Source organism: Sceloporus occidentalis, unplaced genomic scaffold (assembly GCF_023333645.1).
Source record: "Sceloporus occidentalis isolate IW3139 unplaced genomic scaffold, rSceOcc1.0.p SCAF_174, whole genome shotgun sequence".
NCBI classification, from domain to species: domain Eukaryota; kingdom Metazoa; phylum Chordata; class Lepidosauria; order Squamata; family Phrynosomatidae; genus Sceloporus; species Sceloporus occidentalis.
Window position 1 is genome coordinate 861,686 of NW_028317154.1, and position 20,476 is coordinate 882,161.

General features: G+C 41.9%; 1 protein-coding gene across 1 annotated transcript; it reads right to left on the bottom strand.

Moving 5' to 3' along the window:
* Window positions 1–751: 751 nt before the first annotated feature.
* On the bottom strand, window positions 752–15,586 carry LOC149279221 (serine/threonine-protein kinase N1-like). Its single transcript, XM_089501434.1, has 21 exons — window positions 15,166–15,586; window positions 14,591–14,730; window positions 14,240–14,354; window positions 13,671–13,816; window positions 13,049–13,253; window positions 11,747–11,929; window positions 11,554–11,663; window positions 10,917–11,060; window positions 10,642–10,717; window positions 9,619–9,733; window positions 9,338–9,392; window positions 8,447–8,511; window positions 6,875–6,950; window positions 6,100–6,191; window positions 5,754–5,930; window positions 4,061–4,123; window positions 3,691–3,767; window positions 3,248–3,390; window positions 2,196–2,303; window positions 1,715–1,795; window positions 752–955 (listed from the first exon to the last, which is right to left on the bottom strand). Exons 1-21 carry the CDS (start codon window positions 15,584–15,586, stop codon window positions 752–754), a joined length of 2,796 nt encoding a protein of 931 aa, XP_089357560.1.
* Between the last annotated feature and the right edge of the window lie 4,890 nt (window positions 15,587–20,476).

Consider the following 20,476-nt stretch of genomic DNA (forward strand, 5'->3'; position numbering starts at 1 on the left):
ATTTATGGTTTGTTGGGATATGGCAAATCCAATAGACTATGCAATTCCTTCACCATGTGTATAAAACATCTAAAATACCCTTCAAATTATCAGCAGTTACAATTTCCACAAAACATTTTATTACTGAGCTTAAACAGAAAAGAGGCCCTCATTTTGCATTCTTTTGAATTCCATTCAGAATTACCCAGTTTGGACTTCACTGTAGGTGCAACTTGTACAATACGGGGAAATGTTCATTTTATCGAGTAGACTACACGGAGTACATGATGGCATTCTAATCCTGGCTTCTGATAGTCCACTTCATTTTTTTGTCCAGCCACTGACTGGGGCCAACATGTTTGAGTGCCAAGACCAAGTAACAGTCCTTTAGTCTACATAATTCAAAAATATACCACTGCGTGTAAAAAAAAAAAAAAAAAAAAAAAAAAAAAAAAAAAAAGGCCATTTTATATAAAGAGTTTTATTTACATATTGTGTTGTGAGGTAGAACCAGAGGCAGCAAATGAGCAGATAATGAAGGGAAAGACAACGGTGGCCAAAATGCCTCTCATATTAGAGACTTATGTATATGTTATGTGCCTTCTCCATAGCATGGTCTTATCAGTGTCATCTCTCTGGTCGAGCTTCAAGAGAGAATGAACATAGAAATGAAAATGTTAAGAAATGGAATAAAGGAGATTCAGAGTTAGTGAGGCAGAAAAAGAGGAGAGAGGCAACTAGAATAATCTCTGCCCACAAGTGAACTTGTCCCTCAGGCTCCCTCTCTGACGTAGTCAAATCCTTGGAACAAGCTCTGCTCTTGGCTACCCAAAGGCCGAGGTTCCCTTGGCGGAGTCAACTCTGGGCCCTCTGATGTGAACTCCGGGTCAAAGTTACTAATATCATGTGGCCCCTTCACCATGGGCTTGAAAGGGGGAGGCAGGCGTCGGGAAAGTAAGGCTTCAAAATCAAGTTCCTGTGGGTAACAAAAGCTTTGGGTTAATATAGTTATGTCCAACTGCACCAGTCTAAAAAAATAACAGCATAATGTAGAATTTAGGCACCAGAGTAATTTTAAAGATAATTAAGACATATATCCATGAAGATCCATATTTAAAAGCACAATTACTCATAGCTACCTGGCACCTGCTATCTTTTCAGCCTTGATATGCACTATATAATACAATATTCCTTTGCGGTTAGTAGACCACATTGGTACATTACATCTCAGTACACTAAGCACCAAGTGTAATTAGCCCTAAGGCTTGGGGGAATATGCGGAGAGGTTAGGACAGGGGTGTCCAACCTGCGGCCCTCCAGTATGAGAGATGTAGTCCTGCAGCAGCTGGAGGGCCTCAGGTTGGACACCCCAGGGTTAGGATATAATATCCCTGTGCCACACATAGGACGGCCACTGGGGGGAGCAAGTAATGGAGATGTGTGCTAGAGGCCTATGTACAGCTGGGCCACATTGGAAAAGCATCCCTGTGGAAGATAAGTTCAGAGGGGGTCCCATAGCGGTATACAAGAGCAGCGGTGGCCACTTTTGTACCGTGCCATATAATCCATTAGGCTCAATACACATGTGCCTAGGGTCCCCAAGATCTGGGAGCCCTCTGTGAGTAATTTAGATGCTGAAAGCAGTAGCCATGCTGACTACTGTGTGGAAAGAGGAGTGAAGCCGGAAAATACGTCACCGGCTAATGCACTGCTTCAGTTTTCAATAACACCGCACCTTGAAAAAGGGTTGTTTTTTCACATCTTCAGCGTCTCGTTCCCCCGATCCCAGACGTCTTTCTGGATTCCTGCGCAGGAGCTGTGGGAACAGAAAACTCCCAGTCATTGCAGCATGCGATGCGCTGTGTGTGACGGAACGATGTAAGAATTCAGCGCACGGCGGGACGGTAATGCCGTATTGCAATGATGCCTTAAAGAGAAATCTACAGGAATGCATCGGGTGGAGGAGAAATCCATTGCTCAGTTTCTTCTAATGGAAGGTGAAAAAGTCTCCGCAGTTATCTGCACTCAGATCCAGTGGGAATGCAGTGCAGCGGGGAAAGCAATATTATTATTATTATTATTATTATTATTTATCGTTTTATATAGCGCCATCAAATTCTGTAGCGCTGTACAATGGGTGGACAGGACATAACAAGTACTATGTAACAATGTTACTATGTAACAATTTGGCTTACAGAGACAAAATATATTCTCACCCTTCTCATTATCGCAATGGCTTCAGCAGAGAGGAATCGAGGGTAACGAACTTCGTCATTAACAATGCTGTCAAATACTTCCTCTTCTTCATCACCCGGGAACGGAGACTGAGTTGGGGAAGGGGTAAGTAGTTAAAAAGAGTCAAGCGAATAAGACAGAGTGCTAGTTAAACTGCAAACATAACAGAGATGACAAATATTGGTAAATTATTATTATTCCTTTATTTATTTATTTATATAGTGCCACCAATGTAAGGAGAGCTTCTTACAATACATATACTCAAGGGGTCTGACAAACCATTGACATACTAAGACAAACGAATACATTAGGTAAAGAGGGGCCGTTCACGCAAGCTTCTAAACCCCATTGTAGCCTCATAAGCAAATATGCGACTACAAAAGAGAAATGTACAAAAAAGAACCATTTGACCCATTTAGTGTGCCCGTTTTACTCCTGCAAACCTTAATTATTAATCATTCCTTGTTTTTGTCTTAGAATAGTTAATGTGCTTCTGTGACCCTAATGATGATCGTTAAGTGACAGGTTAAAAGTGGAGTTTGCTCATTTTTATGCCGCTGTGAACGTTCACCTCATTATTATCTATATTTATAGAACCCCACTAGATATTGTGTCAGGTAGGTATCCCGCCATCCCTCTCCTGTTGCGCCGTCCCACAAACTGCCTTGCCCATTTGGCACGTTGGCCACTGATGATCTCTGGCATCTTGAATATTGCCTTGGCAACCGTTTATTCTGATCTCTGGCATCCTGATTACTGCCTTGGCAACCGATTATCCTGATCTGCAAACCTATCCATCATTCATGCTTGTGACTACTCCCCAGGAGTTCCGTCCCGACTTCAGACCTCTGGTGGTGTGTACCACCTGGGTTACACATCCAAGGTGGTACACATATATATATATATATTTATATTTATATATATATATATATATATATATATATATATATTTACCCGACATATTGACTCATGTCCGTCTCTACATTTGTTCATTCTTTATCAAATATTTTTTGAAAAATAGTTCCACTCTTACCTCTCCAACCATCATCTCATAGATCAGGACTCCAAATCCCCACCAGTCGACAGCCCGAGTGTACGAGGCGTCTGTTAGAACTTCAGGAGCCAAAAACTCTGGGGTGCCACAAAATGTGGACGTTCGATCATATGGCCCCATACCTGTAGCCCAGAAACACAGGATGAGAAACAGAGCCTTACGAAGTAAGACACATACGAAGTTTGGTGGCACAAGTGCACCATACCATGGTATATTTAGAGTGCCGACCATTAGAAACTTGTTCTTTGTTGACCAAGATATTGTAATGGAAAAAGAAAGGTTGAAGAGCACCAACTCAATGCGTGTATCTGCTTGTGTATTACTATTTTCTGTTGAATCTTAATGACTGTCTTAGAACTTGTTGTCGTGAAATATTGTGCATACAGAACAGTGCTAGTAGGAACATAGAAATAAGAACTTACCCTCTTTGCAAAGTCCGTAATCCGCAAGCTTTACATATCCTTCTGAGTCCAGTAATAAATTATCCAATTTCAGATCCCTACAAATAATTAATAAAGGTCAGAAACACTCGCACAGTTTCAATCAAACAGTGATGTCTCCATAACACTATGATCTTGCAGTAAAGTTTTGCAGGTGTCACTGGAATGTTTAACTCCCATGCACCAGGTCCACCAAAAAAATGTATTTTCTTTGTAATTTCTTATATAACCACAAGAGGGATCTAACACGAGCATTTCGTGAATACCATTGTGTTTTGGAGAGTCCATGGGCTTAAAGCTGCAAGCGTGGACCCTCTCCAACCATTGTTAACATCAAGAACAGTCTCATTACCTGTACACGATGTCTTTACTGTGAAGGAATTGCAAACCCAGCAACACACAGGCAGCATAGAACCTGAAAAAGGAACAGGCATATTCACTAAAGGAATATATATATATATATATTATACAGAACCATGGCAGTATGGTTTATTGATATATACAACACTCATCAACAACATAGTACTATGGGCATTTCATTCTTAAGTAACTGCCCTTTTACATGCACTTTTTTGGCTGTCTATTGCCTGCATCTTCCAACGTGGTGAAAAATAGAAAACACCATAGGGAAGTATCATAGAACTGCACTGTACTCAGTTGGTCCTGGTTGGTCAATGGGACCCAGGCGGCACTTATTGTTTCCGGATAGATTTATGTTGAAAAAGAAGCGTTTCTGAATCTCTTTCTACACAAATCTATCTGCATTATTCTGGCCTCTTGTGCGCTTCTGCAAAAAGGCAGAGATAAGGGGCCTTTGCCCCATTCCTCCAATCGGGGAAGAGGTTGTGCATCAGAAACAGGGGAACAAGGGAGGCAGAAACGTAGCGGGGTAACGTAACGCATGGTTAGGTGACAACGCAGTTAAACGTGAGGCTGTGTATGTGTAAGTGTGTGAGAGGGAGTATGCGCGTGAGTGTGTATGTCTGTGCAAATGTGAGAGTGTGTGTAAAGATGTGTGCCAGTGTATGTTACCAGGGTCTGTGTGTGAGCATAGATGTGTATGTCTGTGGGAGCATAGATGTGTATGTTTGTGGGAGCGTAGATGTGTATGTGTGTGTGAGCGTAGATGTGTATGTGTGTGTGTGTGCGTATGAGCATGGATGTGTAATTGTGTGTGAGCATGGATTTGTATGTGTGAGCGTGGGTGTGTATGTATGTGGTATTGAGAATGGATGTGTAATTGTGTGTGAGCGTGGGTGTGTATATATGTGGTTTTGAGCATGGATGTGTGTGAGCATGAATGTCTAATTGTTTTTTGTGAGCATGGATGTGTAATTGTTTGTGTACGAGCATAAATACGTATGTGTGAGCATGGATTTGTATGTGTGAGCGTGGGTGTGTATATATATATATATATATATATATATGGTTTTGAGCATGGATGTGTGTGAGCATGAATGTGTGATTGTGTGTATGTGATTTACATGGTGGTGTCAAATGGCTGATGGGGGAGTGCCAAATATAGGATCCAGGGGCAGCATTTTTATCCTCTGCCCCAGGCAGCACAATGTCTTGGGCCAGCCCTGACTGTACTCCATCAAAGCTTACACTATATCTTGATGTTTTCACTCTATGGTTTTCTTTCAAGTATAGCAAGACCTGCAAATATCCATGATGCAGAAAGTTAAAGCACAGATGATGATTTACCTGCTAAGCACTAAGAACTACCATAAAACGTACCCATAAAATCACAGTAATGCACTTAAAGCGCTACTCCACCCATCATATTCATAAAGGGTATAGAGTGGTCCCATTAAATTTGTGTGTGGTCCTCCTTGGCAGAATCCCCCTATATGAATTTGCCTCTTTTCTTGCCCCCAGTTCCTCTGTTGCAGTTTCTCATTAAAGTAAGTATTTGTTGAATTTGCTAGAACACACCTGCATATGTACAAACATACCTACACCTGTATGTATGTAACTGCACATGCACTAAACTACGTGCACACTCAATGTATATGGGTAGGACACATTCAGGGCACACTTACGTTGCACGTGCCTGGCTGAACACCTCGGTGTGTATGTGAGTCATGAGATCTCCTCCCGCCATATACTCCATGACAAAGCAGACGTGCTCTGGAGTCTGGAAACAGCCAAGGAGGCTGAGGAGGAATGGGTGGAAAGCCCCGCTTACTGCCACGAACACCCGCTTCTCACAAAGGAGGCTGGATTGGAGAGAAAGGAGTAAAAAAATCAGTAGGAAGTATAAGAACAGCAGACAAAGGTAACCAATTCACATTTGGGAGAAATGTACTATCTTTGAAGCTTATCACACACTATAAAGTCCGGAAAGCCATTGGGTACTAAGATTTAACCCATGCATTGCATTCTCACCTCTCAACCTCATCTCTGGCTATGATGTCACCTTTCTTTAGGGCTTTAATTGCAAATAATTCCTCAGTTTCTTTATACTCGGAAAGCAGAACCTAAAAGAGAGATGGCGGCATTAAAGATTTCAGCAAAAAAGAAACCCCACATATTCTTCGCAATAACCAGACTGAGACCCCACGAGCGAGACCGAGAATATAGGATTGTCAGCAAGAAGTGAGATGGATACAGGAAGCATTTGAAGTCATCATTTATGCTTAAATGTCGGACTGGGCTTTACTACTACCTATCACGTGTGGCATATGAGGCTCTGTCCTGGAGATTTGAATAAAAATAAAAACCAAAGCTCATCCCGTAATCAGTAGATATCCCAAATCATCTCAAATACCAAACTGAAGAGAATCCTAGGAGAGATGGCCGCATAACAGGCAGACACAGAATACCATGGACGAGATAGCAAGGAAGCCTAGTGCTTGAGATGAACGAACAGACCCTGGACATTGTACAGCTTCATGTGAAACCTCATGAGCAAAATGGTGTGAGACAGGCAAAGATACTTACAGAAAAACACCCCAAAACAGCGAGTGATAACGGTAAGTGAAGGGTTTAGAGTGAATATCAGAGAAAAGAACAGGAAGGGGCGATTCAACCAGAGGAAACCGAAATAAGATAAGACGTCACGATTCAAGAGAAGATTCTCTGAAATATATCCGCAGGACCTAACAATAGACCAAAATAGGGACTCTGATTTACAGCTTAAGTGCTGATTTTCTTTATTTACCTTTCCAAAATGACCTCTACCCAACACAGCCAGCAGCCTGAAGTCCCCTAAAGACAACTGCGAGACATTTTGAACTCTGCAAAAGAGACCAGAGGCTGTATGTAAGAGACAGGTACATCATACAATCACTAGACCGTGTGTCATAGTGTGGAGGAGGTGATTGGCTGTTGAAACGTGTGAGGATTGTTTATTGAGCTACTGCTACAAAGCTTAGTATGGAATCACCAATCACTCAGCTCATTAATGTACAAGATGTCAGTCGAGTTACAGATTTTCTTTTGAGCAAACATCATACATAGGAACTTATAGGGTAGGCTACCATCATACATAGGAACTTATAGGGTAGGCTACCATCATACCTAGGAACTTTGTAGGGTAGGCTACCATCATACCTAGGAACTTTGTAGGGTAGGCTACCATCATACCTAGGAACTTCGTAGGGTAGGCTACCAGGAGCTCTCCACCTTCTGGGGGAGAGGGACTGTGGAGGGACCAGGGTATCCAGGTTTTACATTTGGAGCTGGCATAGTCCACTTCCCAGGAACAATTAAAGGCACTGCACGATTTTAAGAAACAAAGCGCCGGAAATATGAAATCATATCTTGGTGCGCCATGTCTTAAAGGCACAGAGCTCTTTTTAATGAAGTCTATGGAGGCTGTGCTGAGCCGGCACAGCCTTCATGGAGTAAATAGGCCAGTTGGGGAGATCAGAGATATTCCTTGTAACCGGCCCAATGTGCTGCAGGACTATCTGGGCCACGGTTTTCTACCAGGAGGACTGCAGCCCCCTGGACTTGGGCCCTAGGCCAGGATACTTCACTGGCCCACTCCATGCACTTTAACCCCCTGCCTCCACAAACCCTCTCCCCTTCAGAAAGCCCCTCCATCAGAAAAGGGAGAGCTTTGGGTAGCCTCCCCTGGGAAGTTCCCAGTAACGCACCTCACCTACTGGGTGCCTGCCTAGGCCCTGGGCCACTTGGGGAGCCAGTCGACCAATAGCACGCAGTGTGCCAAAAAACCCTTTGCGGTATAATAAAGCATTACAGAATGTAAAGCAAGCATTGAATGGTGAAATAATTAAACAAACTTCACCTGCAATTAATTTAATTTTATTAAATGCAAAGGTTTGCGGAATGACATTATATTTGGGGTTGCTTTATGTAAATACTTGAGTAAAAACTTAATGCTGGTAAAACACTAATCGTAGTAAATAAATATGCAAAGGCTCACAGAACAATAACCTTTGTACCAAACATGCAAGAAAAGGGTTAAGAGTGACGTCAGATGCCACAGAGAGGAGACAGGATATCCTTTCGCAACCGGTTAACGCAGCCCTAACCCCCTTTAATGGGCCTAGGAGTCATTACAATAGGGTGGTGCAACCTCCTGCCCTCCAGCAGTTGTTGGAATACAACACTCAATAACCTCAGGCATCCTCAGGACGCAGCCCGTGGATTTGAATGTGATGAATAACCATTTACAGCATTAAATGGGCAGACTGGATGGGCCACGCGGTTCCTATCTGCCGTAAGATTATATATTATGCTAGGTTTCTATCGTAGGAATACCGACCTCCTCTGGCTCTCTCTGTCCTTCCTGATTTCTGGAGATTGTCTGACCGCAGTGGCCTCGACCTGCTGACACAATTAGAGATTATTACCAGACAGAAAACACACATTGTCGCTCAGCTACACTACACACTGCATTGTGAGCGTGAACAGACAAAGTAAGTGAGATCTATAATAAAATATGCTATTTTCTCTTTGAAGTTTGGCCCCCTTAGCCTTATTTTGTCTCTGATTCTGAATACCAAGTATTCGAGGCGAGGGAGACCACTTGTGGCGCCAAACCAGAGCTAAGGCTCGGCTCATCCCTTGTTCTTGTCATAGTAACAATGCATAGAAAAGAAGAACAATTGTGATAGCGAGACAGAATTCCTGAAAATGTTGACAACTGCATGTGGCGTATAAAACAGTTCCAAGATGGCAAAGAATTAGATGACCCATATTTAGGATGACCTTCTGCATCACAAAATGATAAAGTGGTAAATGAGGTGTATCGTGTTTGTATTGTGTTCCCAAAATTCAAAATAAAGCTGTAAGGAAGTATTTTAGATGACATTTCAACCATACAGAGTGATGTGAAGAGCGATGTTGGCAAGATATTCGTTGTAGACCTACAATGCTTCTTCCAAATGTGGTAGTAATATTAGGACACAATCGTGGGGAAGGTTACTTTGAAGGTGACATCATGTAATAACTGGATATGTTTACAAGTCTTTGAAATAAATGGTGAGTCTTAGAACGTTTTGATCACTTCAAACAACTATCAAAAAAGGCATAAGATCATCCACGAGGCAACCAAGGCGACTGCATATAAATAGGGTCCACAGGAAGCCTTGAAGGGTGTCTAACCTAACAAGCGCTGAAGGCAATATTTTGATACTGATAAATCAGATCTTACCTTTTCTTTCGTGTCCTGGGTGGCCTCCAAAGTAAGCGATTTCAATTGCAGCTCTCTAACAACCAATGAAAAGAGAAGAGGGAGACAACCAATCAAAACCAAGGACCCATCAAGGGAACCCGGAGGACATGACAGAAGTGGACAGGGAATGAAGTCAATACAGAAGAGAAGAGACCTAACTAGAGGACAACTAAGTCAACGTGAGAAATATCTGAATGTTCCTACAAGCAATCAAAGATTAGAAAAGTGACGCCTAAAAAAATAATGGATCCACGACTCACGTGCCACTGTCCGTAGGACTGAATGTTCCACTATTTGCAGGAAACGTCCTGCGCAGGAGTCGGAGCCAAGTGGATGGGTCTATGTTCATCTGTCTTGCCCGTAGGAAGGCTCTGCCTGTGATGAAAAAATACCCAGAACGCTCACATAAAATAGGAGAGGGACCAAGACTATTTGTCCAACAAGCAAAAAATAGCACAAAGCTCAAAATTAATATAGGGGTATATAGAAAAACAATGGTGGGGGGAGGGGTGGAGAAACATATGAGAATAAAAATTCTTAAAGTATGATGTTAAATTGCTCATCCACTAGGCCATTTTGTAGTATGTATTTTTTTTAATTTAAAAATTAGCACTGTATATTAATAAGCAGCTAGCCCCCTAAATGTCATATAAACAGCAACCTTTTTATTATTATTATTATCTTTTGTTTATATAGTGTCAACAAATTACACCGAGCTCCATACAATACATATATTCAAGGGGTATGACAATAAAAGAATTGACAGACTAAGACAAACCGATACATTGGGTAGAGAGAGCCCGGCTTGCAAGCTTACAATCTTGAGGGAATGGGGTGACAAACATCAGGGACAGAGAAAGGGTGAGAGGTAGTGTGGTGGTTGTATCAATGACAGGAAAGTTCTAGCAACTAAGATGGCGCAGCTTCTCTGAAGAAATGGGTTTTGAGATCTTTCATGAAAGTTGGGATGGAGGGTGAAAGCTTAAGGTTTGGTGGAAGTGAGTCTTGGAGGCACGGGGCAGCCCAAGTGAAGTCTTGTAGACGGGAAAAGGAAGAGGTGATAAGTGAGGAGGAAACCCTTAGCCCATGGGAAGAACGTAAAGATCAAGTAGGGGAGTATACAGTGGTATAGTACAAGTATTTTGAAAGAAGAGCGGTGTGCAACGAAGATAAACCTAGCAGCAGCATTTAGGCCAGACTGCAGAGAAGAGAGACGAGACAGTGGATTGCCAACCAGAAGAGTGTTGCAATAGTCATAAGAAACATTGGGACAAAAGTGTTACCTTGTTCCTTTGAGAATATTTTCTTTTGTCTACGGAGTTTGGAAAACCTCTCTATCACCGGGTTATAGAACGCCACCTGGAACCACAATATATGATGTAAATATATATATATATAGATATATTGCTTATCCTTATAGTGACATCTCACACTCTACTGTAAATCAAAATATGCATACTTTACGATCCCATACCTCTTTAGGAGGAACAGTCCCTCTATTGTGTAAATAAAACATGTATTATTGTTGGGAGATATGCAATACAGTGGTTATTTATACCTCACAGTACAGTGTTCCTTGTGGTTCCAATTCCAGGCTAATTTCATGCTTTTGATCATCCAGGAAATCTTCCAGCTTCACATATTTAATAGCGCAGAGCGAGCGGAAATCTTTTCGATATACAGAGACCTGCAGTTCTCGAGCCTGTACAAGGAGACACAAATGTCTTGTGTTAAAGCGCGTTAATGGCCTTTTCAAGTGGATCTGTCCACAAAAAAAATATTATTCATGAACTGCTGATATCTAGGTTAGCGCAGTACTATTTCACAGATAGAAGTGGTCGAGCCATCCTTGACCAGACAAGCCTGGGTCAAGACAAACCTTAGGCTTAGCTTATTGAGCTGCATGTAGGCCGACCAGAACTCGGCCATTGGGTACCCTAATCAATCCACGCCAAGACTAAAATAGTGTGTTGGCAGGCCACTTCAGTGATTGCCCAGCTATATTCACACAATGCTAAATAATTGCTAGCAGGGCACTCACACCAAGCTCCACACAATGTATAGAGCACCCATGTAGCTACCAACAGCGTATTTAGTATACTGCATATTAATGTTGCCCCTTTATCACACAATCAATCTTTCTATCATTTCTATTTAGCTGTTTTGAGTGAACTCAATCACTCTATGCCACTCACCCGCTGCAGATCCAGTTTAAATACATGGTCCCATGCGTCTCGTCCTTCCGTCTTCCAGGCAGCCTGTCCTACAACCGCGTTATCCAACCGCAGGACAACACTCACCTCATCTAGGCGACATACAAACAATATCATGTATACGAGAAATGACTCAACTGTATGGATGTTTTAAAATATATGGAAAATGATGTACTTGACAGTTCGTCACTGCGGCTCAGGCTGCCAGTACGTGAGTACATGCTCCGGGAAGTTCGCGCTCGAATACCCCTTCCCTCCAGTGGGCTGGAGCCCGGTAACCAGACAGGAGAGCTTGATGTGCGACCAGGGACAGAATCCAAGATATTAGAACATCCCAGAAGCCGAACCTCTAGGACACCTGCAAGAAGAAGCCAGCAATTTAATACAGTGAATTACAGAAAAAAACCAAAACCAAAGAGGTTAACCTTCAAGCAATAATAGAACAAAAGGAAAATGGTATAGACCCAAAGAAAATATTATATTAATCCATGAAAAAAATAAATTTTATTAAATATCAGCAATAAAAACAGGGGAATCTTTAGAATATAAAAAACATGTTAAGTGGTAGAAACAAAAAGTGATAGCAATCCTTGCATAAATGCAGAAGAATTACACAGAAGCATTCATGCTGTATTTTGGTGTATATGAATTACCATTCATTCTAACTGGGTATTCTCCATTCATTAGACTGTAGAACAGTGAGTTAATGTTTCATCACCACACTGTAGGTGCCTGCAAAAAGTGTAGTACACAAAGGTGTGGCGTGTGGGGGGGGAATAAAATAATGAGACTGTACCTGACATGTACAGCAGGATTGCTAAACTAATCCCAAACCACATGAATAAAATTAGAAATCGGCCCATAAATGTTTTTTTTTTATATGGCACAAATTCCTCTATTTTGTTTTGCTGATATTTAATAAAAGTTAAGTTTTATTCATGGATTTATTGAATACTTTCTTTGGGGAATTACCATTTTTATTTTGTTCTTATTTCCATATTTGGTTAAATTCCAAATGCAAATGGGACGCTATGCTGATTTTTTTTTATGGCAATGCTAATGAAGTCTCTATCCCATAGACCTGAATTAGTCAGAGTGTTCCTGTTTTTGAGATAAGAAGTAGTTCTATTATGTACCACCTGGTAGTATCATAATCTACTGTTTACCTAGTAGAGTAGGCCAACATAATAGACTAAATAACTTCGAAACACTATTATACGGCTGTTACGAATATTGTATTTTGCGAAAACCTGTTGTTCAAATAGAAAAATTATTTTAAAACTCTTATAATAGTATTAAAAAGGAATAAGACATGGAACAGACCCCTTTAGAGTGGAAATGTCTCAAATAATGACAAGATCCGCATTTAGTAAGAAATAAAATGTGTTGACAGCCAAGTTAATAACAAATGTAAACGTTTATGAAGCATTCGCAGTTTAGTAAGTGGGCTTTTGTTTTGCAGAGGGTCATGAGTTACCCGTAAGTGGAGCAGGTTTGGAGACAGTGCTGTACGGTGATGGTGGAGAGAGAACGCCAAGTCTTGTGGAAGAGTCACATAGAGCCAATTCCTCTCTTAAGAGACACCTTTTAGGGTGATCGTGCGGTAAATCCTCCAGGCATCTTTGAAGAGAGAGTGTCAAGAGATCCAGCCTCTGCCGAGACTCCGCCAGACTAGCCTGAACCTTATTCACGGGAAAACAGTGAGAGCATGAGACATTAATCAACCATCCCAGAAGACAAATGACACGCTTACATAAACATTCTCTGCATTATCAACAAATACAGTCTATGACAAAACATAAGACAGTTCTTGAAAGCACCAGTCTAAGACATGCATAGCCAAGTGAAATTCCTCAACAACAATGAAATGACACTCAGTCACTCCTGGGCCCCTGATCTGAGATGACTAGGGGCTACCTGGAGAGCACAGGTCTACTGCCTATACCAGCCACAAAGTATGAGCCTCTGGGTACCGTGACTGCTTCATCGTGTCCCAGGGGGAGATCCATTGGAGCGGTATCAGTAGATAAAAAGAGAATCATGCAGTACACAACAATATTACGAAAGAGTCAATACAGAATATGAAGCAATGAGTTCACCTCGTTGACTGCGCTCTTGTCCTGGGTCTTAGAGGTTCCAATGAGCCTCACTGCATTTTCAGCTCCTTCAGATACTGCGCGTTCCACGCGAAAGTGGTGCCTCAGTTCCTCAATGCGTAATTCAGTGTGTGATAATTCCAGGGCCACTAGAGGACATAACTTAATATAGTGATGACACAACAAAATCTCAAAACACCCTAGATAGCTAAAGACATTTAATTAATAGATCTAAGGTGTACAAAGGTAAGAAAATCTGATACCAGTCACTTTCTCTCTGTTCCCCACACAGTTCCTTCCAACTAAATTCTGCCTGGGTTTTTCTCTGCCTCACACATAGTCAGAGCTATTCCTTCTCAAGGTAACTGCCCTAGAACAAAGAGAGCCACAGGTTGCCTACCATGGGGAGATCCCATCCTAATTGTGTACAGCTTTTCTCTGGTCCTAGCTGTTTAGCATACCATCACCTTCATCACCTGCCCTCTCTAGTTCCTCTGTCTCGATGGTTTGCTTTCATCACCGTACACCATTCCTCCATCTAGTTCCACCTCAACTGCTTCTTGTTTCCTTACCTGCCCCTGTTCCTGAAGTCTCTTGTGTGGCTCTGCGGATCTGTGTTCGGAGGTTACGGATTTTTGTGTCACTATCTGATATCATCTGCTGTGCGGCTGAGACCAACTTTTTGTCCTGTAAGACAACAACGTAGTTACACTACATGAACATCTTAGTGGTTGCGTGAAGCGGAAATGTGGCACAGATCCCATAATCCCACATAGCAAATGCATGCATAATTACTTAATACATCCACAACCACCGAAAACCCTTCAAAGCTCCCCACAAACCTTTAACTACTCAGACTCTTTTAAATTTATTTTACAATATTATCCTTAGTTACTGGCCCAACTGTTTACCTAAATTCTCACCTTCACTCCGCCTTGGCTGTACATCTGAAGCATGTTCTCTGCTCCCTGACGTACTCTCATCTCAATGTTCAGCTGGCGTTGTAATCCTGACACTCTGGAATGCTGTGCTTGGCTCAGGAGACCCGAAGACAACGTGTCGGCTGAAGTGTTCAGAGAGAACAAACAGTTAGAGAGTTACCAGCACAGTCTAGAGTCTAGATATTCTGAATAGCATTCGGAGCAGGGCTGCCATGATACTGAATGGGCCTTAGCATACAATTTATCAATAGACCGCAGGAGTTCAACATATATTGGATGAAGAGAGGGGATATGATGATGCCTTTTGAGAGGGAAGTAGATTTTAATACTTTGAGTCCTGTGGGCCAGGGACACATTTTCATATTTTATGAAAGACAGTCCTGACTTTATAGCACTGCCCAGCTGTCCTGTACCAGTCGATACACAAGTCATTCAATTTCTTAAGAACCCCTAATAGGTCAGTAAGCACAGAACTAGGGGTCTACGCATCCTGTGGCCCATCTCCCACAATCACCTTAAGGCACTGGGCTCATCTGTGTGGATGGCTACTAAATTACCTCCTTTGGGATCAGGCGAAGTTGGAGAAGCATCAAGATCTTCCAATTCTTGTTTCAGGTTCTCAAGTCTTCTCTCGCAAGTTCTGAGCATGGTCTCCACGTGCCCCAGGTTCTTGCGCTCAGTGGTTGCTCGGAGAAGCCTCTCTGCTCCTTCTTTGATCTTCAGCTCCCTGCAGATCTCCCTGCGCAAACGCTCTCTCTCCTCCTCCAATCCCTGCGTCTCTCCCCTTTCCAGCTGTTGTTCCTCCGGTATCTCTTCATTCTGATCCCCCATTTTCTCTCTTTGTCTTTCTGCCACTTCCTGCATCCCTTTCTCTCCCCACACTCCAAGAACCTCCACTTTCTCCCCTTCAATAAATCTCAACACATCTTGTCTTTGCCTCTCTTCTATTTCACTCTTCTCTCTACAGGGAGCACGCATATTAACCTGTAACACATATATATAATATTCAAACATATAACTCAAAGATACATACATAAATGTAGTATGAATCTAGCATCTAAAGACTTTCTGGTGTAATAAAAATCTAATATATCATTTTAAAATATCAATGACCTGTCATTTCCTATTTATTTTAGTAATGATTGCTTCTTCTTCTTCAGTTCCTCCAATAAAAAAAAGAAGATAACAAACATACATTTCTCTGTAGAGTGTATGGATATAGCTTCATAAATTTTAGAATTGTTTGTAATTAAAGGCTTTCTCTGACACTTATCCCAATAACTTGGGTAACATAAAATGAGTGACCTTCTGCCCAGCTGCTTTATCTCTAAAATATTGCTCAATAGTACGGGTTTCCACATCCTCTTTTGTTTTGCCATCTGGCTAATAATCTGTTTTATGCAACATATTTTTTTGGTTTGTATTTGAAAGCATTATTAAATATTAGCAAACCGCAATGGCTCTCCAACCATTTGGGGACTGAGTATTATGAATTTTTTTCATTGTTTTACATTTTTAGTTTTCTTTTTTCTATGTTATTTTGAGATTTATGGTAGAATAGATACAACACCTCCCATCACCAGACATGGAATGTGCTGATAGCTCAAGACCTACTTGACAGTAGTTAGTCGCTTGTCCTATAGCAGTTTTAAGTATAAAAGTCCACTAGGAGACTAAATTTGCATTGCAAATAAGGATAAATAATGTCTATGGACCAGAGTGGAGAAGACCATGCCAAGGCAGATCAGTAAAGAGAGCTACCCTACCCTGGCTGGTTGGATGGGAAGAGGAACGGCATCATCTCAAAATGAATAAAGTGCTGGTTGAGAAAACCTTGACACCCGTCCGGTTCACCTCCATAGCGGGGGGAGATAGAAAGCAAAGAGACTGAGCTGGTGAAGGGTCTACTGGATGAGTTGGAGCAGCAGCAGCTTGGGAATGGACGGGATCTGTCCTGGTTTGAAGGGCCTGGAGTGCTTAGGCAAACTGGTGCATACCTACCGTATGCACCAGTTTGCCTAAACACTCAAGGCCCTTCAAACCAGGCTCTCAATACAGGCCTCACAAGCAGACATCTTCTGCCCAATCTCTGTGAGTTCCATGGAGTGGCCCTTTGTACTGTCATGGTCAGTGTAGAATGCTAGAACCCAGGGTAGGTGACTGGACAGCGAGGAAATGCAGTCCCAAGGTTTAAATAATAAGTCCGACAGGAGATGGGGTCAAGTGGAGGTCAAGTGACCACTTTATGGCCATCATATGTGCACGCATGGTCACATGAATCCACTATGGGCCTGGATTCGGGCCTATTCGTGAAGCAAGGTAAATGGGAGCAGAGACTGGCCATTGAGGGAACTCCTGTAAAGTATTGGCTCTATATAAATAAAATAATAATAATACTGTTAATAATAATGAGGACTGACTGGGCAAGCGACTCAGGTAACTTGTTGGGCTTTCCAACAACAAAATGTCATGGTCATTGAAGATTGTGTAACAATAGGCCCCAGATCACCTGGTGGTCACAGATCATTATGGTGGCTTAGGTTCCAGGGTTGCTCACCGGGTGCTAAGGTCTGATGTATCTTGAGGTACACAAGTGAATCTTTTGCTGGTTATGGGGACCCAGCTAAAATGTATTGCTGGCCTAACATTCTTCATTAATCTTTACCCGTTACCTTTGATGCATTCCACCAAATTAAAGTGGACATTCTTCTAAAATAGACTTTAAATATGTTTTTCAAAATAGTATTCATGTAGAATATTAGTATTGTGCTGTATTCTTTTTTTGCATTTCAGTCGCTCTGTTAAATATGTTTTGGTTTAGATCAGCTGAGTTTTGTGAGGTGGGGAAAAACCTACATAACTAGTTCCGTTCCTGACCTTCCTCTCACCCCACCTTAAACTAAGGCTACAAGAGCCATCGGAGCTTAATGATGCAAATCATGCGCTCAACTATATATACACGTATTGAAGGGTTTAATATGGATACATTGTCACATACATTTTTTAGACATACTAAAGTGTGAATGTTAGGCCTTTGTAACGTGACAGCTCCGCTTTGTAGATGCTGAAAGCCCTGGAGAGGACTGGTCCACTTGAATTCTCACTGGTGTTCTGGAATGTTCCTCCTGTTTGAGTACACTGTATCTCCATATTAAGGAGCATGCGTGTGATTGCTATGTGTGGTGAATTTCTTCTCCAGAAATCTCTCTTCGCCTTTTATATACGTGATTGTCCAGATGTTGATCTCATCAGATAAGTGACACCAGATGCATAACGATGTCTTATATTCAAGAGATCAAACATTACTAAGGGCTACTAATTGTTGATGTGTAAAATATAAAAGGCTACAGGATCAGTGTATATGCCAGTAAGTGTTACTGGATGTAACTTTACAAACATAACAATTTTGTTACTATATATACATATGTGTCTGTGTGTGACAATGTTGTCAATGTGTATCGGTGGGTGTGATAATGTCATAAAAATGCATTTAAGTGTAACAGGGGGCAACATTTAGCTTTATGTGAATTATATTGTCATGACTATATTTACATGTGTGTGCACATATACACACTGACATGTATACTGACATGTACACCGTTCCAACACTAAACATAACGCATACTGGATTGGAGCAGTGAAATCAGCCCTCGGGCTATACGGGCATTTGCCCAAAGGCCAATCAGGACCTAACCACACACTGATGTACGATGGCACACATCCACATATACATTATCACAATATACATATATACAGTTGACTAATAATTTCCACTTCAGCCTCCTAATAGATTGCAAGCTCATAAGAACAGGACCCTCTTCTTCTTCTGCATCAGTATGTATTAGCCTGTGTAAATCGTCACATTGTATATTGTTAATTATAAATTATTATTGTAATAGCGCTATGGAATTTGTGGCTCTCTATAAATAAATGTAATGTATGGACACTGACCTGATTCCTTTTTACAGTAATAACAGTTGGGGGCATCGCTGTCTGTCATTAGAGACATCACACAAGGTGGGTAAGTTGGCCAGCGCTGTGGCATACGCTAGCCAAGCCGACCTCGCTCCCAACATACTGACCAAATTATCAAACTAGGGAATGTGTTTAAGCCGTACTGACCAAATTATGAAACGAGAGAAAGCGTTTGAGCTATACTGACCAAATTATCAAACAAGAGATTGCGTTTGAGCCATACTGACCAAATTATCAAACAAGAGATTGCGTTTGAGCCATACTGATTAAATTATCAAACTACAGAATGCATTTGAGCCATACCGACCAAATTATCAAACTAGAGAATATGTTTGAGCCGGCTTGGCACACTTACTATCTCCCTAAGGCTTTAGCCAAAGGCCTTTCTCCTTAGCTATATAACACACAGCCTGCTACATCAAAAGGTTGGCAGATAACACAGATGCAAAAATGGAGGTGACCTTTTTGATTTTAGGAGAAAAACTAATATCCAAAAATGAAAAGACTGCTGCTGAAGGCAAAGCTTCAAAAAGACGGATGTCCGTAGAGTTCTATGTAAACTAGAAGGCGCTTCCTCTGAAAGACCCCTATCGCTACCCTCTGCATCAAAGGGCACTCTTCTCTTTGGGAATGTTGAAGAAACCAACCCATGTATAAGAAGATAAGGTTTCTATGTAACGCAACAACACTTTTTAACAAAGTGTCCTATTTTTAAATCAAGTGAAGTCTTCCTGTTTCTGTTTCTTTTCAAGAAAAACAGACAAATAATAAATTCGGTTCTCCGTGATCACCGGCCAGTAACTTTAAGCCTCCTGACCAGTGACTTTTTTTTCTGTGACGTTTCTTTAGGCCAGGACGTATACATGCGGATAAAGACCGTTAGATGTGAAAGCGCATGCTGACAAGCACATATGGCCACATACCACCTGACTTCCGCAACGTTCAGCTTCCTTACCAATATCATGATGCATCTTACTCAAGTAACCCTTTCCTAACCAAGTTCTTTTAGTGTTCACTTCCATAAAGCTCCCTTAATTGACGTTAGACCCGCAGAACAGTGCCTCTTTATGAAACGTTGAACTAATAACCCCTTCCCTGACCTCAACCTGGAATGTTGAGACACACAGAGCCCTTGTCTTTAACCTCTCCTCTGCTGGATATCAGCAGGATATTAACTCTTTCCTACTCTGGCACAGGCCACCAGCCCCTACTTCTCTCTTGGACTTCAGTCTAGTTCCTGGCTTTAAAGATTAAAAATAGTCTAATATAGAGGAAGTCTGTTATCCGCATGCACTTAACAGAGCATTTACAGAACCTATGCTCAGCTTTTCACTTGATAATCCAGATATATCCATTTCGGGAGATCTTTTGGCCCCAGCTCAGCCCCTCGGTTACAAGAGAACAGTGCGTCATGCAGAAACATTGTCCCATGGGTGGTGTTGCTCCCAGGGTTAATTGTGTCTTCTGGGCCAATGAAAGAAAGGCATCCTGCGGTGTAGCCAGACACAAAACAAGGCAACCGGGCGGCCACCCTGGTTTATGAGCCATCTATGCCAAGTGTTATTCACTTGCGATTATTCTCGTGCAATGAGTTAATGAAGCAGAAAATCTTGTAACGTACAGCGCTCGACAATAATAATCAGACAACCTCACATCACCGTGATATGCATACAAATACACAGCACACACCAAGCCAGACAGGACGAAGTTAACACACACACACACACACACGGCCAGAGAGGTCTGAACACCGCACACAATGAACACAGTCATCCTGTAGCTATGAGCGTGAGATAAAGGCATACCCGTCCCCGGCTCGGCTGACACCCACCTGCTCCTCTCCATCCTGCTCCTCCGATCCTGTCGGGGTGTGTGGCATTATGTGACACGCGA

Bases quoted from the DNA above. Each gene is read 5' to 3' on its own strand.
- LOC149279221 (XM_089501434.1), bottom strand. From the start codon at position 15,586: ATGCGTGCTCCCTGTAGAGAGAAGAGTGAAATAGAAGAGAGGCAAAGA. The intron at 6,951-8,446 runs GTCGGTATTCCT...TCTCTTTTGCAG, and splicing joins GACAGAGAGAGCCAGAGGAG to AGTTCAAAATGTCTCGCAGT. The intron at 1,796-2,195 runs GTGAGAATATAT...CTGTTCCCACAG, and splicing joins CCATTGCGATAATGAGAAGG to CTCCTGCGCAGGAATCCAGA.